At 42.4% G+C, this 21,372-nt stretch overlaps 1 protein-coding gene across 1 annotated transcript in view; it reads left to right on the top strand.

Annotated features, from left to right (window-relative positions):
• The first annotated feature begins 4,407 nt into the window (after positions 1-4,407).
• Positions 4,408-21,372, top strand: part of PRKCE (protein kinase C epsilon) — a 284,944-nt gene continuing 267,979 nt past the window's right edge. The window contains exon 1 of the mRNA XM_066178482.1: positions 4,408-5,446. Coding sequence (XP_066034579.1) covers positions 5,099-5,446 — 348 coding nt within the window. The 5' untranslated portion in view covers positions 4,408-5,098. The remainder of the gene's footprint in view (positions 5,447-21,372) is intronic.

Raw genomic sequence — 21,372 nt, 5'->3', positions numbered from 1 at the left:
AATAATTTGACTTTCAAAGATAGTCAGCATTTGACAGCAATCTTTGATTTCTTGCCAGGAAGGGACTGATTCCAATAACACCCAACTATTGCACTTGCATAAGCATATCCATTAAGTTCAAAGGAATTCAGTGAATATACTCATACTGGTGAATATCTTCATATGCTTGGAACATATTCTTGTCCAGAGTGGATTCAAAGTTCCTCAATTTTCACAGGGCCTATAATGAGGGGTCTGGCTTTCATTTCAATTTTTACATAAAGGTGTTTCCAAAAATCTCTCCTGCATTCAAGCCTGATTTTATTCCTTGCATATCGGTTTAGTGTAACTCTAAGAGATTATGCTACTTTTAAAACCAAAACAACACAAAATCTCCTCTCCTTCTGAGTATTGCTGAACATAAGAAGCCTAAAAATTTGCTGACTTTTCTCCACCGTTTGAACAGTTTTCTAAGACTAATGGGACTATAAAAAATAAAACCTCTTAAAAATATAGTTAAACTATCTATCAGTCTGGAGCAACAACACCTCAAACCCATTGCAATTGTGGCTGCAATAATAGAATTAAGCCTAACGCGACTCCTGGCAGGACTTTACATCCTCTCTCCACCAGATAGTGCTGTTTCTCCACAGAGCTACGGAGGATGCACAGGCCAGGGAAAGGTCAGGGGCTGTCTGAGATTACAGGCTGCCTACAGCTTGCTCGTCCCTCCTTGCCGTTGCCCCCGCCACTACCTCGAACAGGGAAGCCGCAACCTAAAAGGGATTTGCGGGAGTAAAACCATGCCTTGGGAGGCCGCTGTCTGCAGGTGACTGCGTGCTGGCAGTGCCATTGCTGCTATCCATTAGCAGTTTGATGTAGCCTCTTTCCAAAAGTAAGAATGAAAATAGAAGCTTATGCAATTAGCCTGTGTTTTTATGGTCTCTCAGGGGTCTTTTCCTTTTCCAGTTGAGCAGCACACACTGAGAGCAGCCCTGATACAAAGGCTGTTTGCTCTTGGAGTGCTGAACAGAGGGGCTTTACCAGCAAAAGTTACTTCTAGAGAATAGACAAATCACCTTAACCAACCCTGAGTCTAGATACTCTGTAGACCCTACCTGTATTTTTAAAAGAAAAAAACACAGCTGGGAAAAATAGCTAAAACATAAAAAAACTTCAGGTCATGGTTTACTGCACTGCTGCAGCCTTTGTAACAGAGTACATAAATGTATCTGCAATACTTTTTACTGCCCTTCTGCAGGAGAAATACTGCAAGTGCTGCATCTTCCTCTCCAGACCTCTCTGTGCAAAATAGAATAGCTTTTGCTCTTCAGCTCTTAAAGAACCAAATCCTTTCATCTGCACAGCAAGAGAACAGAAAAAAAAATCAAGCAAAGAAATATTAAAAAAACTTTTCAAGTGGAAAATGGTACTTACAGTTGGAATGTTCTTTGCTCTCTAATACCTAAGAGTTTTGAGACCACTGAGACAAGTTTCTAGATGAACTTCCAAGAAGCATTGAAATGTTGCTCCATGTACCTGAGTTACTGGATTTTAAGAATACTGTTCCAGGGTACTTTGGTTAAGTTAAGAACTGCTTAGTGATAAAAGTTCAGCCTTGACATAGATGTGGTTTTTCAAAATATAATTTAAAAAACAAACAAACAAACAAACAAACAAACAAACCCAAATATAAAACCAAATTAAAACCGTGCAAGATATTTGTATTTTCCTGAGCAGTGAAAGGCTGGAGGTGTCTGGTCCTAAGTGAGCTTGTAAATCCCTGTTCATGCAGGCAGACATTTATCCTTCGAAGAAATGATTTGTGAAACCAAACTTTAGCTTGCTTCAGTGCATGGAAAAGTGCAGATGGCTCAAACTAGGCATCAGGGCCTAGCTAGGTATGCAGTAGACTGTATATGTAATTAGCCAAATATAAGGTCTATTTATTATTTTGTATGCTGGGTTAATAATGTCTGTATTTATTCAGACTTTCGTAATATGCCTGTGTAATCTCAGAGAGATGCTAGGTCATTAAACTCACCATGGAGACTGTTTACTTACCTTGGGCATACAGAATACATACAGTTGCAGTTCTCTAAAAATAACCAGAAAAAAAATTAAACAGTGTATCAGTTTAGTTTTCATGTTTTCCAATAAGTATCTAAGGAAATGGACCATACTGTTTACATTGCCCTCATTGAGAAAGAACACAAAGACATCTAGGCAAAAGATTTAATTTCAGAGTTCTTTCTCATATACTAAATGTAAAACCATATAGCTTAATATGTAGTACTATATGCATCAGGTAGTGAATGGGGCTGGGAGGAAAGGAGCAGGTCCTTCTTGTATTTCTGGCGGGGCCTGCGAGTATGGTCCTTTTCAAAAGTAACATGATAAATGTATCAAGGCTGCTGTGAGCCCAGGAAAGGCTGAATTGAGAAGGAAGACATTTCCCATAATTGGCTCCATACCACAGCTTTGTATCAAACGATTCTGCTTGGAGATTGTCAAGATGATAATGAACATGGAGATTTTACTGTACTTCTATTTTGACTAGTAGACTAAGTGGCAACAGGCACGAGAAAGTCTGTCTTCCATTAACGTGAATGCTCTTGTGACCCACTGGCTTCATTAGTACCGTATCTCCTATCTGGAAACTGCTCTGGAAGCACAGATACTGGAGCTGTTTCATTAGCTCCAAATATAACACCTGCCTCCTGAGCCACTATCTGCAGAAATCCATAATTATCTGTTCTTTCCTCTCCAGTCAGGAATATCAGGTCCAGATCAAGGACTTGGTGCTCATCTTTTATGTCCTTATTCAAGTGGATCCAGGCAATCCAGCTTCTTTCTACTTTGGCTGATTCTTCGAAGCACCCCAGCCGCTCTCCTGGGTGTCAGGACTGATGCCTTTTCGCTTGTGATATTACAGCGAACTCAAATCCCATCAAAGGGCAAAGTCCATCCATTTCCTGGTGACTTTCTCGACACAAGCACACACACACAAAGGCAAAATCGGTGGCTAAAAATAATTAAGGCAGTAATAATTTTCACCATGGGAAACCATTCAGATCCCGAGTACGTTTGTTCTGAGGAGGAGAAAGTCAGGCTGCATGTAGCTTCGCGGGTATTTCACAGGTATTTGGTACGGTGATGAAAAATGACTGAAATCTTTCATGACGTGCAGATAACGTCCAAGAACACAGCACGCACACCCTTTTACCCTTTCAGAAGGGATTTTGGGGTTGGGGGTTTTTTTCGCTTTTCAGTACGCTTTTCAATGCCGACCGCCGGCCTTCGGTTTCCCGCTCAGCGCCAGCTCGGAGCAGCGGGAAGGCGCCGCGGGTAGAGGTGGGGCAGGCACGGGCCAGGTGATCGCGGCAGACAAAGGGGCTGGCAGTGCCCACCGCCGCGGGGCGTCGGGCGGCCAACAGGCGCCTTCTGTCCCAACCCAGGCAGCGACTCCGGGCGGGCCGGGCCGGGCCGGGCCGGGCCGAGCCGGGCGGGGCGGGCCCTGGGAGGCCGCTTCCCCTGGCGGCGCTAGGCACTTTCCGGCGCTCGCACACCGCGGGAAAACTCTTCCTCCGGCCCGGCCCGGCCCGGCCCCCGCTGACGTAGCGCTGTCTGTGCTGCTGCCGCGGCGGGCGGGGGTGGCGGAGACGCGGGCTGGGGCTCGGCGCTGTCAGGCGGCGGGGCAGGGCGGGGGCGGCGGAGTTCGCTGCCCGTCAGGCGCGGGCAGAGGCGTCCTGGGGATCACGGAGAGAAGGACGAGGGGCGGGAAGCCCTGCGGGAAGGGGCGTCCGCCGGCACCGCGGCGCCAGAAGCGCCCGGCGCGGTGTGAGTGGTGGTCCCGATCCGGGCAGGACCTTGGTGGTCAAGCACTTTAATAAAGGCGGTCGGGGAGGAAGGCGTCCGGGGGTGCTTTATCCACGTTTGGTTCACCACTTTATCCTGAGAGGAGGAGGAGGAGGAGGCGGAGGAGGCGTGAGGCCGGGGCGGGCAGTGTCCCCGGCGGAAAGCCGCCCGGCGGGTGTGGAGGACCGGCAAGCCCATCCCGGGGAGCGCGACCCCCGCCGCGGTTCCCGGCTGGCGGCGGCCGCGCTGCTCCCCCAACAGGCAAAACTTTCTACACTCAGACACACACACACACACAGAGAAACACACGCACGGCCGGGGCTGCCGCCGCCGCCGCTCACTCTCCCCACACACACACACTGACTGACGTCTTTTGCGCATTTCCTGCGCTGGAGCGAGCGGCGGAGCGGCACCGGCAGCGGGCGGGGGCTGCGCGGAGGGAGGCGGCCGGCGGCGGCCGAGGGGAGGCGGCGGGCGGGAGGCGGGCGGGGGGCGGCCGGCGGGAGGCGGGCGGGGGGAGGCGGCGGCGGCGGCTCTGCCCATCGCCAGGGCGGCGGCCGCCCAGCCGGAGCCCGCCGAGACCCGCGCGGGCCGCTCCGCTGCCGGCGCCCCCATGCGCGGGGGTCGCTCCGCTGGGTCCTCGGCCTTGGCGGCGGCGGAGCAGGAGGCGGCGGCGGCGCAGGACGGGCGGCTGCGGGCGGCGGCGCGGATGGACCGTCCCCGGGTGGATGTTTGCTGAGCGGAGGCTGTGCAGTAGGCAGGGCTGGTGGGTCGGCCGGTGTTTCTGATCCGTGTGTGTGCGTGTGTGTGTGTATGCGTGTGTGTATTGTTGTGCGGCGCACGGGCAGGACTGGCGTGTGCGGGAGCCCGGGATCGCGGCTCTGCTTCCACTGCGAGGACTGATCCAGGATTATGGTCAGGGTGAAGGGAGAAGGCTCTTGCTTACCCCCCGGATTGATTATGCTCGGGTTTTGATTGCATTCGGGGGTTCCTGCAGCCGCGGCCGCCTCCCCCTCCCCGGCGGCCCCCCTCCCTTGTTTTCCGTTAGAAACACGGGCAAGAAAATAAATGTATTCACTGGGTGTCGCAAGAGCAAAGGCTAAATAATCGAAGGTAACAGCAGCAGCCAGGCGAAGAGACCCGCACCGTGCCCTGCTCCCCCACTCCCAGACCTGCCCTCCTATTTATTGGCGAGACCTCCCTCCCGGTGCGAGTGCGTTGAGCGAGTGTTTGATCCTGGGAAAAGTGCAGCTATCCAGCCATGGTGGTTTTCAATGGCTTGCTGAAAATCAAGATCTGCGAGGCGGTGAATCTGAAACCCACGGCGTGGTCTCTGAGGCATGCAGTGGGTCCCAGGCCACAGACCTTTTTGCTGGACCCTTACATCGCCCTCAATGTGGACGACTCCAGGATCGGGCAGACCTCGACCAAGCAAAAGACCAACAGTCCTGCTTGGAACGATGAATTTGTCACCGACGTTTGCAATGGCAGGAAGATAGAGATGGCTGTTTTCCACGATGCCCCCATCGGGTACGACGATTTTGTAGCTAACTGCACTATACAGTTTGAGGACTTGCTGCAGAACGGGAGCCGTCACTTCGAGGACTGGGTAAGTGTTCATGCTGTAGATACGTTCACGTACGTACGATTTTCAGTGGCATGGCTCTGGATGCAACATCTGTCTTGCAGAGCTAGGTTGCCAAGGGCACGTAATGCTTCTGAAGGGTTTTCATTATTTCCACACTTTGTTATACTGAGATAGTCATGGCTACTATATAACTAATGCATGTGGTCTACAGGCGAGACAGGAAAGAAAAATATGCTGAATCTAAGTAAGAGGTATGTAGTTACCACGCAAGTTTTTGAAATTATGTGACATAAATACAAATCTAGTTGTCTTACTGAATGAAAAACCCGAAATAAATGCATCTGTACAAAACATTACTGCAAAACCCAGATCCAGTGCTTTAGATGACTTTCATTTCAGGGTGAATACTCTTGGATAGCCTGGCAATGATGAGCCTTAAAAATCCAGACCTGACCTGTGATACGAGACACCTCAGGGTCTTCCTGTCACTTGAGAGCTCACTGCATCAACGCTGATGCTCCTCCTTCCTTCCTCCAGATGATCGACACCTCTATGCGTAGATCTAACGCAATGCTTCTTCAAGTGCTCAAGACTGATGAAAGGGTCCTAGTGGAATTTGGGCCCAAGTAGAGAAATTCTGTTGTCTGTACACACAACATGCCTTAACAGCTTTCATAGCGTCTTTAAGACTCAGAGGCTAACATGCCTCAGTGAGAGTACAGAAAAAGCTGGAAAATCCTTGCCCTGATATCCTCAGGTAGTATGATTTAACAGGGAGAAACCAATCAAACAATGAAGAAATGGGAATTGTGAATATGCACATTTCACATTTCTGCAGTTAAACAGTTAAATGGTGGATATTCTTTAAATGAGATGTATAATAAAACAGTAGTAGCTATCATCTCATTTTCAGTGTGCCCTGCTCCACCAGCCATCTGAAATTATATATGCTCATCTTTGTATGTATTTATTTTTCATGGTCAAGGATACTAGCCTGTATTTTTTTTGGCAAACAGACAAAGAACTCAGGACCAAAGAAAAAACAGCTAGGGCTAATAGGTCTGAGTTTTATGTATTCTTTGTGGCTTCTTTGCTTAATGCAGTGCTGGAGAGATGGCGAGATGATGGAAGGGCATGAAAGAATTAGACCCTATTTGTGCTGATTAGGAGCTGATCAACTTTGCTGTTAAAACTTTAATGTTTACGACTTCAAAATATTTTTCTTTTTGCTACCTATGTGTTGCATTGTGATAATCAGGGTCTAGATTATTCTGATGCTCTATAAAAGCTACACATTAGTAAGCTCAAATGGTGAAAATGGGTGACAGAAAGAGGGAAAATATCTATATCAGGAAAAGACAAATGCAGCAGTATTGCAGATGTCTTTTACCTGGTTTGAATGATAATCAAGTTGGGACTCTTCTGATATCAAGTGAGGTTTCATCTTTGAGACCAGTGGGAGGAGGAGATCTGCACAGATTTTTAGTGAAAGAATGGTAATTTTGTATGTTCCTTTTGTGCGTGGTACATGTTGTGAGTTTGTCACCAAATCTGGAAGGACCTTTCAGATTCCAGATGCCAAGTTTGAATTTTGGTGGGGCTGGGGTGCATCCTGGCTCCGATATTTAAGGTGAACTCAGATGTCTGAACACATTCCCATGATAAATAGCGGAATTTAACAGATTGAGGTCCATTGTAACCAGGATCTGTGAGGAACTAGATAGCTGAATCAGATAAATGCTGGCTTTTATTGCATCAGGATTCATTGCTGTCCAGCATTCAGTGAGTGGGAGGAGACGAGGGAGTGACTTTGCCTGTTGTCTGTTGATGTGACAGAATTGAGAACCGGGCAGTGGATCATAACTGGTCAGCCCAATCTAATGCAGCTTCTGAAGCATCACTTAACTTGTTCTGTACTGTAAATCCTTACCATTAGGATTGTGTTCATGTGCTACATAGACAGCATACACCTCCCCCCTGTACCACAGTTAGAATGGGGGGGTGGTAAGTATTTATAGGATTGTATTTCACCCTTCCCAAAATCTTCCTATTTACTGAGTGTCTTGCCGTAATTGTAATACTGAGTGTGTTTATTGGATTAATAGATAGGAACCTTCAGATAACTGACTCCTACAAAGTCACACTGGTTTGGGGTCTTTTTTCATTTAATTGCAAGAAAATCTGTGGCCATGACATCTCTATAGAGTCCGTACTGAAGTAAATATATTTATTGGTGTCTTCACCAGTGTCTGGAGTCTATATTAAAACCTAAAAAAGGAGTCATCTGCAAAGTGAATGAGTTTCACACTACAAGGAAAATGCACATGGCCTAAACCAACATTAGGCTAAGATCTGCTGGTATGATACAGTTAGTTTTTTCTTTTTAATAAGAGGACTAGTTCCTTCATTTCACTGTTGGCATTTAAGGCAGATATTTCTGTAGTACTCTTTCTGAACTCTGTAACAAGCAAATTAAAACCAGCAATCACAGTAACCCATTTTTCCTTATTCCTTGAAATATCAAATAAATGCAGCCTACACATTTGAAACACACTTGAAGATCATCAGGTCTTCTTATGCCATTCTGAGGGTTTCCCTTTAAGCAGTCCCGAAAGTTGGAACTGGGTACCAAGTACTTGCTGAATGTGATTGGAGTAATTGCACCGCTGCCCCTCCTTACCTTCAGAATGATGCACCAGTTATTGCAGGACTGGACTGTCACTATTAAAAGAGGGTTGAGAAAATGTTCATGTGCTAAGAACAGGTCTTCTCAACATATTAATAGCTTTAATGCTTTTGATCTCATATAGTACTGCATGGGGTTTTTTTAAAGAAAATTTCAGAATATGTTTTATAATATCTGCTCTAGGGTCAAGGTTATGTGTCTAGGTTTCTAGGTTCTTGTCAGAAGTCCAAAATGCAAAAAAGATTCACAAAAAGAATGTTTTGGGGTTTTTTCCTCTAAGAGGGAACTGTTTCTCATTTTAGCCAGCTCACCAAATTTGATTGACTTTTGCCATTGTGCAAATCCTTATATTTTTTTTATATGAGTTTTTTAGGAGAATACTGGATATTTTTCTCATTCTTAGGCCTGTTCTTATATGGATGCCATGGTTACAGTGGAAACACTAATGATAAACAAGTACAAAGCTTGAAATCATGATAATGTCTATTGTATTAACACAAGTCAGATAGATATGCAAAACCCTGGTTCCTTACATCTACAGAGTGTTCAACAGTTGCATTTAACCTTATGATACGTACACTCCCTGAAAAAAAAAAATTAATTATTCAAAGTTGTGGTGTGAAACAGTGATTCAGAGGTTACTGCCTGAAAGCTTTTAAACAAAGTACATAGTTTTGTGGAGTTTTGGCAAGATCAATAGAAAATACTTGTTTGGGTTTCTCATATAGGTATAATGACAATTAAAAAGATGGCTGCTTTTCCAGTGGTGCATCAATACAGACATAGCACAGTAAAAGTGTCAGTTTTGCAGATTTTTTAGTCATGGCTATACTGCAGTTTTAAAGACAGCTTTGGATTTATGACATTTCAGGCTTTTTGTAAGCGCAGAAAATGTCATACAGAATGGCACCGAGTATTCAAGAGGATGCTGGTGAACTTACGCTTTGAAAAGCAGAAAGTACAAAACAATAAACAACTTGCAAGTTCTGATTGAAAAACAAACTAGCAACTTGACAGCTCTGGCTATATTTTTTTTGAGTTAGGTAATTCAGGTAATAATAAAGTATGTTTTTATCTAGCTGTCTTACATGTGGCATATGTAAATGATTCACTTGAGTTGGCAATGCAGCTACATTTTAATCAGTGGAATTGAGATCAGGAAGGAAAATTCCATTGATATTTAGCCGTGTGGTTCCACTCCTGCAAATTATCATGATCAATGTTTATGTGTGTGGATGATTGGTAGTATGGGTTCTGAGTTCAAGTCCACTTTCCAGAGTTGACGACAGATGAAATCAGCATGATTGGACCAATGCCAAAGACTCCATCTAAGGGTCTTAGCCATTAGCCTGGCTGTAGATGAGAAAACCTATTGAGTTGTCCTAAAAAATCCTTTTGCTGGCTGAGTAGCAGTACTCACTAAATCAGTGAGGACATCACAACGTTTAACAAGAAAAGACTTTATTTCCACTGAAAATAATTTACTGCTGTATTTAGGTTAATGAAAGAAATTTAATTTTCTGCTGTCTTAAAAAAATTCCTAATGCTGTCAAGAAAAAAAAAACCAACATAGATTTCAGTGAGCTTTTCTTTGCTAAAATATCTTCCGTACTATTTTTCTTCTTTCAGTGTGGCTTCTTCAGATCTAAATTTAAACATTGTACTTTTTTGAATGCATCCTTTCATATTTCCATTTTGCCAATGTGACGTTAGTTGTGCGACTGTGCCACCATTACATAAAGCAAATTTATTATGAATTAATCTAATATCTCAGTAGCAACTAGGTGATGAGTTATAGGAAATGGCAGGGGGAAGAAGTTGCAGTCTATGCAGTTAAACACCTAGGTTATCTGAGCTCTGAATGTCACCTGAAAGGCAGTAGCAGGGGAGGAATTAAAGCTCTTCAGAGTCCTTGGTCCTGTGTGCTGTCCATGGATGTGAGAAGTAGAACTGTCTCTTTCCAGTGCCTCTAATCTGAATGAAATGGAAAGACTACTTAGGTGCTTCCCCCCCCCGCCCCTTCTTTTAATGCCATTTCTGTTGTTGGAATGGAAACTCCTCTCAGTCAGCAGGTGATCTGTTGTAGCTGGCAGACAGAGAATGGAATTGTCATCATTGTAGTGCAGGTCACCCTGTGCGTTCACCTCCACTGGTGCCGTGCACTGCTGAGGGCTGGCACCGGGCTGGCAGAAAGGGACTCTAGCATATTTTCATTTTTATTTTCATCTGCTGACTGAATTTATCTGTGCTAGCAGTGTTGAAAGGCCTAGGATTTCACTTGCAAAAACTTTAGATCTCATCTAAACTGTGGTTCATGGGCTGCTGAAAAGCTGTTTTTGGAATCATATTTGTTGAAATGAAAGGGAAATTGCTGGGGTCCTGTTTAAGAGGTTTCTGCATGACAAGGTGGTCTTGGAGCAAAGTTTGTCAAGCTTGTGGGGCAAGGCTGAGAGAGCTATGGGGGCCCAGCACAGGGACTCTCACATTTTGAGGGTAAGTGGTTGTCAAGAGGAGCTGAGAGATTTTGGAGAGAACTTTGTACAAACAGGGGTCTTCCTTGCCTTCTCCCACAGTCTGTCTCCCTCCTGTGCCTTCTCTTTTCCCTCTCTGCTGGGGATGTGGTACAGTCACACACAGCTCACCCACTGTCTTGTATCAATCCCTTTCTACAGCTGCATAAATCTACTCCTACTCCCTGCTAGAAATGTTCTCTCCTAACAGCTCCTGCTTACCTGCAGTGCTTCCCAGTCTGCTGAGAAGCAATAGAGGGGGAAAACGCTGCCTCTGCGGTTGTTACTGCAGGGAGAGAGAAAGGGCAAAGTGGGGAAAGGAAGAGACGAGGCATGGGGAGAAACCTGGAGGAGGGTAATGAATAGTTGCTGCCGCACCGCGTACTCCAGCTGCCCTTTTGGCAACAGCAGAAGGCTACACGTGTAGGAGACTGGGATGAGCTGGCATAGGCAAATTGGCTGGTTGAAGGCCGTATGGTGATTGCTGACCCGCTTTGGGATTTTTTTTTTTTTTGCCTGCTTTGCTGAGCGTGTAGCTTTTGAAGTCTCACTTCAGATTTGAAAAAAATTGCTCAGGGCATGAAAAGTGTGTAGTGGAGCATGCATTTCACTTAACACTGAATTATCATAGCTGTAGGTCAAGAGTTGATCCCTCCACTGATCAGAATCTCATTCTATTGTTGCGAATACCAAATACTGATACAAAGTTCCACATAGTGAAAATAATTCTACTGAACTCTGTAGAAAGTGTTTGTTAGAAAAAAGTTACCAGTAGCAGAGTCCAGTTCATAGGTACTAGTTCAAATCTAGACTTCTAAGAAATGTCCCAGTGGAGTGAAAACAATTCCTGCATGGCCTTCTTGTACCGGTTTTAAGACAGTACGTGTCATTAATCCAGCTCAGGTGGTTCCGTAGACACTGTGCAGAGCTTCATGGTTCTGAGTAAACTACTGATCTCACTGGGTTCACTGGATATCATGCGGGTCAGTTTAAATTCTTCTCTCAATAGGGGCCTGTAGTCCAAAGGAAAACCAAGAATAAATAGCAGTTAACAACATCCTTTGCTTGTATTTTTTTTTCTTACTGATTTATTATTCATCTGCAAATCTTGCATATGTAAGTCTGGTTTCTGCACTCAAGCATCAAACTGAATTTCTGTCCTCCATGTCCAGAATTCTTTAAATATTGCCAAAATGAGGATTTGATATAAGTTGGAATTGTAGAACTTGGCAGCTAAATGTGATTAATTTTCACTCTGTAAATAACTTTTATTTAAATGAACTTTTTTGGGGTTTTCAGGTTTTGAAGGGAAACTGTGAACGCAGTTTGCAAAACATTAGAGACAGGAGCTTTTTGGCTTGAAATTGGCGGGTTGAATTCGGTTTAGCTTTACCCAACATTATCCTAATCTTTCCCCCACCGCAACTATTACCTTGTAAGAGAAAGACATTTGCAATGCATTGTAAGAGAGGATTTGGGAACCATAGATCATGCAAGTAATGGGATATCTTTGGTCAGAGGGCACTGAGAAGAGACTTCATCCATTTGCCTGGAAAGATAGGGCTGGAAATATCTGGGTATGGAATAAGATCAGAAGACCAAAGTCAGCTTGGACAGTTTGGTCGGGGCGGGGGGGTGGGATCAACCAAACCTTTTTGCCAAGCTGGTCAGAGCAAGGCCTGGAGAATGGGGTATTTTGCATGCCCTTTTGAGTTGTGCAAATTGTAGACGTTACAGGGGTTTCAACGGTTTGGGGGAAAAGTGGTTTCTACAGAAGGCTGACAAAAAGTTCTAACCTTGCGTTTGTGAGTATTTTCCTGTTTGGCAGGCAGTCACTAGACAGTTTAAAAAGTATTTTCAGTAATATTAATATGAAACTGCAACTGTAAAGTTAATAAGCCGTTCTAGAGATTGGGTAACTTTCATGGCAGTTATGTACTTTGGACTATATTTTGGTAAAGAAAATGCAAATGAATATGGTGCAAGAACATCTGCAGAATTCTTATCCACTCTGATCATTATTCAGTCAGTAGCTTGAATTGGTAGTAAAGTTAATTTCTCAGTGTCCTCTCACTTGCATTCCTCCAAGAGTTAAGAAATCAATGATATTAAAGTATCATTGCTGTGATTTAACAGAAGTTACAGAAGCCAAGATTTCACATATTTCTGAACAGCACAACTAAGAAACCTAGAGGTATTGGCATGTTCCCATTAAATATAACAGGAGTTTTAATGTTTTAATTTTATTGGAAGCAGTGTTAGAGAAATGCTATGCAGTTCTAAGAGTTTTTTTTCCCCCCCTGAACTCTGTAGGGCTTGTATTGTTGAGGAACAGAAGTAATGTCAGATCATAGCTTTTAAAATTAAAAAAGGAAGGTTTGATTCCATCGGAGGCTTGTAGGCAGCCATTCCTGCCTTATATCAGCTAACTTGAGCTGATTTGATTGTTCCAGACAATAGAATCATTTTGCTTGTTTCTGGTGTCCTGCTGGGCAATTTCATCACAGGCAGGAACAAAAAAGCATGAATAATGGCTAGATGTTACCAAATAAATTTCATGTCTGCATTGTTTGAACAGGAGTCCCCCTTTGGTATCTCTGTATCTTAAATGAAGAGTAGAGAAACTTAATACTTACTGTTTCCAGCTTAGTATCTTTCAGTACTTGAAAGTATAAATAAGTTACAAGCCTCCTATTATGGGGGACCAAGATTTCTTATGCGTTTAGAACTCTCCATTCTTCAGTCCATTGGCCTTTTTAATATCATTAAAAGCTAGATGGCTTTGACAATGTTAATATTTATAAGTGTATTTTAAGAGTGATGTGGTAGCAATGCAGCAGATGTAATAGTGGTGGAAATATGAAGGGAGGACTGGTGCATCCTCTGCATAGATGATGAGGAAATAAATGGCTGGAATTGCTTTGCTTTTGTTTCACAGATTAAAAACCAGCAAGACAGTAGTGTCCTTCTCTGTTTTCCTTCAGTTTCCTCTTTATCATCGGTTCTGGCTTTTAGATGGTCAAGAAATTATTGGGCAACTTTTGCAATAGTGCATAAGATTTTGATGTTGGCAATGCTGGCAGGCTATGTGAATGAAATGTTCTGCTATAGATCTCTACAGAGATCTATTCCAAGTACAGTTTTCTTGCTGGGACCATATTTACTCATTGCATAAGTCTTTCTGGCATCTGTCAACTTCCCTTTATTTCAAGGTGAGATTGATCCATGGCCTTAGAAAATGATGTCTGAGAATGTATTGGAAAACAAAAAGTTTAAAGTCATTCATGCTGTGTCTTCTGTGTTTTCTCTCTCACATGGTTCTTTTTAACGTTACTGAGGAATCTTTTTTCTTTTCTTTTCCTCTGAGTTTCATTGCCTTTTCCTTTCTTGTGACCCTGTAGTGCCTTGGCACCTCTTGAACATTTGACCTCTTGGCCCACTTTTCCCCTTAATCCACCACCCTTGTCCTCAAGTCCCAGCTTTCGTAACTTTTCCTTCATTTCCGTGTTATTACTTCCCTTATATCCATATTGCCATTATTCCCAGAAATCCAACTCCTTCCATTTTTGTCACTCCAGTGGACCAGTAAGATCCTCCTGTCAGTAGGACTCAGAAGCATCCCCAGTGTCTGAAGCTCTGTGGTGTTTGCCCAGCTGCTGTTGTCCAGAGCGTGTCCCCGCTGTGCTGCTCAGCAAGCAGCAGGGAGCTGATCATGCTCGTGGCTGTTGCAGTGGCTATTTTCAGTCAGAAAGGAGGGATGCACTGATTTTCCAGTTAGTTATACTACTGAAGTGTTTGAAGGAATAAATGTAATGTGTAGGTTTGAACTTCAGGCAAAACGCTCTGGTTTTAGCAGACTCAGTGGGGTATTGTAGGAACATGATCTATCCCTGAAAACTGGACTTTCCCAAGAAGTGTAAACACTACTAAAAATTTTTAGTTGGTACTGACTGATGGGATTTTCAGGGACTCATAATCACAGAAAATACCTCCTAGTCTTTGGTAATTTTTGTTTGTTTGTTTGTTTGTTTTTGTTATTTCTTTTTTTTTTTGTCTTTTTGTTTGTTTGTTTAACCTGAAATGGTGGTTTCTGTCTTCAAAAAATGCCAGTCCACGCACAAGTCCAAAAGGCACACTGGGGAAGCCAAGAGAAATATAAGGCTGCAGTGGTAGTTGAGCAGCCTATTGGCTTAGGTTTGCTTGGTGTCCCTAACTCAAAATATCAAGGAGAGAGGCAATAGTGGAAATTTTGCTAGAGATATTTGAAGTTCCTGATGCTTTGCATAATGTGGTGTTTCTCTTCAAGAAGTTGATGTGTTTAGAGGGACAGCCCATATGATCTAGTCCATGATTCCCAAACTTGTGGTTGGTTCTTAGCTTCAAAAATGTTTGGGACTGCCCAGTTTGAGGGAACTACAGAATTTTTCTGTATAATTCAATGAAAGCTGGTATTGTATTGCTATATTAGAGCTTTTTTTTCTGTAGTGATAGGTGGGTTAGACCACTAGCAGTACAATAATCAAATCTGGATATGATATATAGGGATAATGGTATGTACTAAGGTCACTGGGCCGAGATAAGCTATATTAAGTTTTATCACACTCCTTTAATCTTCCTGCTAGCAATTTCTCAGAGCCATGCCAAGCCTCTGAAAGGAAGAAAGAAGAAAAAAGAGTTTTATTAACACCTCATGCCTATTTTTCAGAAGTGTTATCCATTGAATCAAAAGCAAGTGACAGGGCTTTTCACTTAAAAAGCAAAACCTTGGGCTTTTTACTGATGACCCTTAGGCAATACTTTATATCTATATCTATATATCTAGATATAAAGATCTATTATATAACTATAATATCAGTTATATCTAGATCTATATCTAACTTTAAAAATAATATTCGCTTAGTAGTCATATTTGGGAGGAAACTTTGTATATGCATTTTTATAAGGCTGGGTGAAAGGTGTTAAAATACAAGTTCAGCTAAACTTATTTTGAACAATTCTGAGGAGCAGCCCAGACACTACGACCTAGACAAGCACCTGTAATCTCTTTAGGTGCTCTTTTCTTGCCAATCCATGCTCATTCTTTTCTGCTTTGCCCATTAGTTGCAAGAGGCCTTGGGTAGGGGATAATGTTACCTTCTAGGAAGTATCACTTAGCAGAAATGTGGGGTCATGATTTTTTTTTGAAGGGTATTCACTTTACCGTAGCAATATGGTATCAAAAATAGATGAGGAGCAATTGACCAAGGTTCATCACAGTCCAGAACAGTGCAAAAACCCCAGAAACTTTCCTGTGTTGGTTTTGTTGATAAGCGGATGTGTTAGTAAGCAAAATCAATATACCTTAAAGAAATAAACAAAAATTGTAAGTTTGTAGCGAGCGCTGTCCATTAATGACTGGAGGAGAGAGGTAAGTTGTTTTGCGCACAGATTCCAAGCTGGTGTTCCTGTATTGATTTTAATGGGTAGTTCTTCGAGTGGTGTACTTTGTTGCTGAAACTATTGAGAATATGTGTATCATTTGGTTGCATAAATACTGATTCCTCTGTGCTTCTAGCTAGTTATGTCTTCATCAATTGAATTCCTTCTGTGTTTAATACTGAACTTCATGTATTTCTCCAAATTGAGACCTGCTGTAAAATTTTCAGCAACGTGGAAATTACATGAAGAATTTAGGCTCCTGATTCAGCAGCTTTTTGAAAGTGTTATCTAGCTGTCTTTTCATGAGTGGTTATATCTGCTGTCATAGAATCACAGAATCTACTGAATTGGAAGGGACCCATCAGGACAGCTGAGTCCAGCTCCTGGCCCTGCACAGGTCATGCAAGAATCACCATGTGCCCGAGAGGCTTGGTGCTGTGACCACTCTCTGGGGAGCCTGTTCCAATGCCCAACCACCCTAAAAAACCCAGCCAACACAGCTGCTAAACTGTGTATGAATGAGTTTGTGAGTACATTGTGAACTGCTTGTCAATGTGCTTGGTCAGAAGTGTCAGGTCTGACCATCAAGCCATCTCTTCAGTTTGGTAATGTGTGTTGTTTTGGAAGTCGCATTGTTCAGAGCATTTTTAAGCTAAGAAAAAAAAAAACCAAAACCTTAACATTTTTTTTTATTTTGGCTGACGCTTCATTGATAAAACTATAGTAAATCACTGGATATTTGAACAAATTAAATGAAACTGATCTCTAGCCTTGTTTGAGTACTCTGGACATCAAACTGACAATCTCTGACACGTTACATTTGGTTTAAAATGTGAGTGCTCTACAGCCAAGCACTGTTTTGCTGTAACAGTGTTATTAATACCATAAAGCTTTCAAAACCCTTAGTGTATTCTAAAGTTTACCCTTTTTAAAAATCAGGTCTAAAATCAGATGTGAAGTTTGAGAATGTCATTTTGTCTTCCAGGCTGTTCCTGGAAGACTGAAGTTGAAAAAAAACCCGATCTGACTGAAAGGGAAGGCAGGCAGAGTGAGAAGTGGGGGCACTTCTGGTGAAGCCTTTTCTCCCTAGAACAGTCTCCTTGCTGAACTGTATGGGCTTCTTCTCTTTGGGACCTGGACGTAATTGTGGCAGTGATCAGTAAGACAAATTACAGGCCAAATGTTTTGTAGAACTGCCAAAAAGTTTGCAGCTCTTCCAGCGACTGTGAATCAACCCTGCACCCTATTTTAGACTTGCAAGCAAAATCTGCTTCCCAGCAGCAGCGTGCTGCTCTGCAGAGCCCCTCTATTGTAAGATTTATGCATGGTTAATGAACTTTGCAATGCAAAAAATGTGAAGTCTCGGAGACATTTTATGCAACTATGAAAATGTACTTGATGGTAGTGATATCCCAGTGAGACAGGAGCGAAGTGCTGAGACCTTGTCAGAGCAAGGATGCACACATGCTGGCAGTGTGACAGTTTTGAATGTAGCAGTTATTAGTTTTTCTTTGATAACATGTGGTTGTGCAGAGACAGAAAGTTCATAGTTTCTTCCTGCAGGAGTTTATGATGTAAAATAAGAAACACAGTCTCACTTTTGGAGTGCAATAACCTGTGTATCAAGCTAGATGTGGCCTGCAAAAGCCATGGAAAATGTATGACAAAATAAAAACCTGTACTTTACAGGACAGAAGTATGCAAAAGAAATAATTTATGTGTTATTGTAACTTTTAAAAAATGTATTTGATGGCCCTTGGGGAAGCAATAGTTGTCTAACTGAGGAGTTAAGGGAGAGTGTTTTTATTCACATGAGTCAGCAGAGAAAGAGGCTGAAGCTTGTGTGCCAGACCAAGGAACATGTAAATATGACAGATGGTCAACAAAGTGAAGCCACTTTGTAATAGAGCAGTTCGTACAAATAAGGGAGATCTTTTTTGCAGCAGGCTTTATTTAACTAAAAGTTTCAAAATGTCAAAACAGATTAAAAAAAAAAAAAAAAAGTAGCCATCATGAGGATTGCTTGGTTTTCCTTAGTGTTTCTGGTAACAGGTGGGGTTGGTGAATTAATTTTCACAGTACACAAGGTATTTCTGATCCTGATTACATTATTTTCTGAAATCTGTGTGAGCTGTGAGATGATGTGTAATAACTTCATTATAATCTTGCATGCTGTGAACTGGTCATGCAGGTTTTTACATGCTTCCTTGTCCTGCATCTACTTGTGATATAGCATGTTATCTCCTCTTTCTTCTGTAATTATTGCCTTTATTTCCATTCACATAATTCCTTCAAACAAATGAGCGTGTCAGTAATGGAAATGATGGGACAAACATTCACTCATAATTTAGGTAAATCTTCTTATAAAATGAATAATCCGACCTTTTATATCAGTGGTTCCAGAAGAGGCCTTTGTCTGCTTTTGATTTACATGTAGTGATACATAGATCTTATCTATGTCAGGTTATAATGAAACTCATTAGCAAAATAATCTGAGTCTGGAGAATCTTGAGTACAGTCATCTTCACAGCATTCCTGAGAGAAAGTGTAATGGATGGAGATTGCTCCATGTTGCCCAGAAGTATGGTAGAAGCATTGTGGTTTTAATCTCACAATTTTGCAGTGGAAGTATCAGTTTCATTTTTGCAGTGGGGAGAAAGGAGCTGAGATCTAGACAAGTGAAATAAGGTTTCTGTCCTAAAGCTTCTTCCTCATCTGTCAATATCTCCTTTTACTTTTGTAAAAGGATTCTCACCATTACATTTCTGTTTCCTTCTTGTAGCTTACCTTTTGTGTGCTAATGGATTTATGGTTTGATTGGAAGGCTTTTTTTTCTGTTTCAATTCTCCAACCACTTTATTGTGGGGATGCTTTCCTTCAGTTGTAGTAAACAAACAGAAATACAGGGCCTCTGTTTTGCTGCCTTCTTGACACTGGAGCTTTTTCTGTAGAGGTGTGGACCTATAAAACCAGGCTTCCAGACTGTCAAAGCAGAGTCCGTGTTTGGAAGCTGAGCTGCTCCTCTGGATGACTAGTTGGAGGCAGCACCAGCTTTACTGTTCCAGTGAAAAAATTACCACTGAGGGTTATCCTGTGTGCATGTACTCAGAACGCCTCCGGTACTGAGCCTACCTGTACATGAATATATCTGAGCTGTCGAACGGCTGGAAGAGTTGGATGTGCAAATCCCTCTGAAATGTAGAACAGATTGTTTTGAAAAGTTTGAAACTTTGAAAATTGCAGTCCTAACTTATAATTTTGTATATTTTTTTATAGCCCCATAACTGCAGTTAATATGGTAGAAGATAACAGCAGACAAAATGTAGAGTTAACGTGATTGTTGTTTCATTGTTCATGCACTGAATTTGGAGGAAAGGGAACTTCCATTTGAGTCAATCATTTGAAGGAAACAGAACATTTAATTTTACATTTTTAGGGTCTTGTCTCTGTTACTAAGAGTGGAAAGGCTTAGGATCCTCCAGCTGGAGTGGTGTGAAGAGGGAGTAAGTACAGCTGGTGTATGCTGTGGAGCAGCTGTGCAGTGCAGCAAAGCCTGATAGCCCAACACCTGAGTGTGTTTATAAAACAGATGCAGTGAGATTATATTGGTGTTGCCTGCCTGGCAGACTGGTAGGCTGTGGTTTACACAAGGCAGTCCCTGGTTTTGATAAAAGCCACAGATTCACTACTCTGGATGTGCTGACATGGCTTGGGGTTAACATGTTGTGCTTCGGGACTGACCCCAGTTGGGAAGAACTTGGAGCAGATTACAGCAAATGGGGCTTCATAAATTTTAAAGAGATTCTGGGGAAATTATAGGGAGGTGTTCATTTAGCTACTCACTGTTGCTTTGCAAAGTTATTCATTATTGTGTTTGGAGCTCAAATGAAGTGGGAGAAGGATGCAGCATACCCATGGCCATCCTTTCACAGTGAAGAAGAGGTTTTCTCTTTGATTTCCTGGTACTGTGTATAGTATTGCCCTCCCTGATCAGTATAAATTTAACATCTAGACTTGTAAGTGTAGTAAAGCATTTTACTTACGTTTTTTCATCCAAAAGGTATTGTGCAGATCCTACAGAAAAGGTGTTGAAATGTGGGTTGCTCAGGTCCATTATACTAAAAGTAGTCAGTGATGGGAATATCAATTATGTGGTATTACATGAAGCTGAAGGCATTGGTGTACAAAGGTGGTGAATTTAAGGCTTCAGTTACTTACAGTTGTCATCTCTTTAGGAGAATGTACTTACACATTTCTATATGGCTATCCAAAATGTAATATTGACTTTGCAGTATACTGCTCAGCGATCTACAGGAAGAAACCAGAGCCCGTAAAAAATTTTGATGGATTTGATTCATCTTTCAGATGTATATGCTCATAAACAGCAATTAGAATCACAGTTTAAGGGAGTATGTTAATGGCTTTATTTCATACTGGAGGCTTATAATACCGTGCACTTTTTACCTCAGAAAAGCTACGATTTTCTTTCTTTAGGCAAATATGAAAAGACGTGGCGCCTAAATACAAAAAATTCTCTTCAAATTCTGCTGGTGTCACAGGTTTACCTTAGGTGTTAGATGTTCATCTCAAGGCTGCAGAACAGCAGAAAAGAGAACGTACTCAGCTGTCCTGAAAGTATCCCTGCTTACAAACCAGATTCCTGGTAAGAGCTGTAATCAAAGAACACAGCTAGGCAATTCCTTTGTGTCTCAAAATGCATCTGCCCTGAAGCTCAGAGCTCATGTCCCAGGGCTTGCATTTTCAAGCCCACAGGCTCAGTCTTCTTTTCTTTTAACCCTGTTATTCTAAGGGATACTACTTTTCCAGTTCCACTTCCCTCTTGCACCTTCTTCTCCAAGTGGTTCTTGTAATTCCTGATTCATTGGTTGCTGTTAGCAGCTCCTCTGTTGAGAAGTATCTCACTTCTGCTCTTAGCAGAATTAAAAAATTGTGGTGACAAGCTGCATTTACCAAATCTCCTAGCTTGATTAAAAATAAAAAAAAGGGGTTTGGCTCAGAATAACTGGCATAAATGGGAGTGCAAAGGGATGAAATAATTTATCTTCATTTATTTGGATGTATATGTTCAACTCATTCAGTATTTTTTTTTTCTTGTTAGGAATCTAGGAAAGAAGATGCCCTTCACCAGCACTCGTATTCTCTTGTTCCCTTTTTACTCCTGGAGAAAGTGAGACTAGTAGCAGCTTTAATTACAGTTAACATATTTAATCATTGGAAAGCTTAATTTGAAGACCTACTTTGTTACACTCTGTCTCCCAGTGGCTCCATCCACTTGTGAGAGGGGTGTAATGGATAAAACACATTGAAGGAAT

This window comes from Chamaea fasciata, unplaced genomic scaffold (genome assembly GCF_029207755.1).
Source record: "Chamaea fasciata isolate MVZ Bird 193981 ecotype frontalis unplaced genomic scaffold, bChaFas1.0.hap1 SCAF_3, whole genome shotgun sequence".
Taxonomy (NCBI): domain Eukaryota; kingdom Metazoa; phylum Chordata; class Aves; order Passeriformes; family Sylviidae; genus Chamaea; species Chamaea fasciata.
Note: the sequence above shows the minus strand (reverse complement) of the source record. Positions and strands in the feature narration are given on the sequence as shown.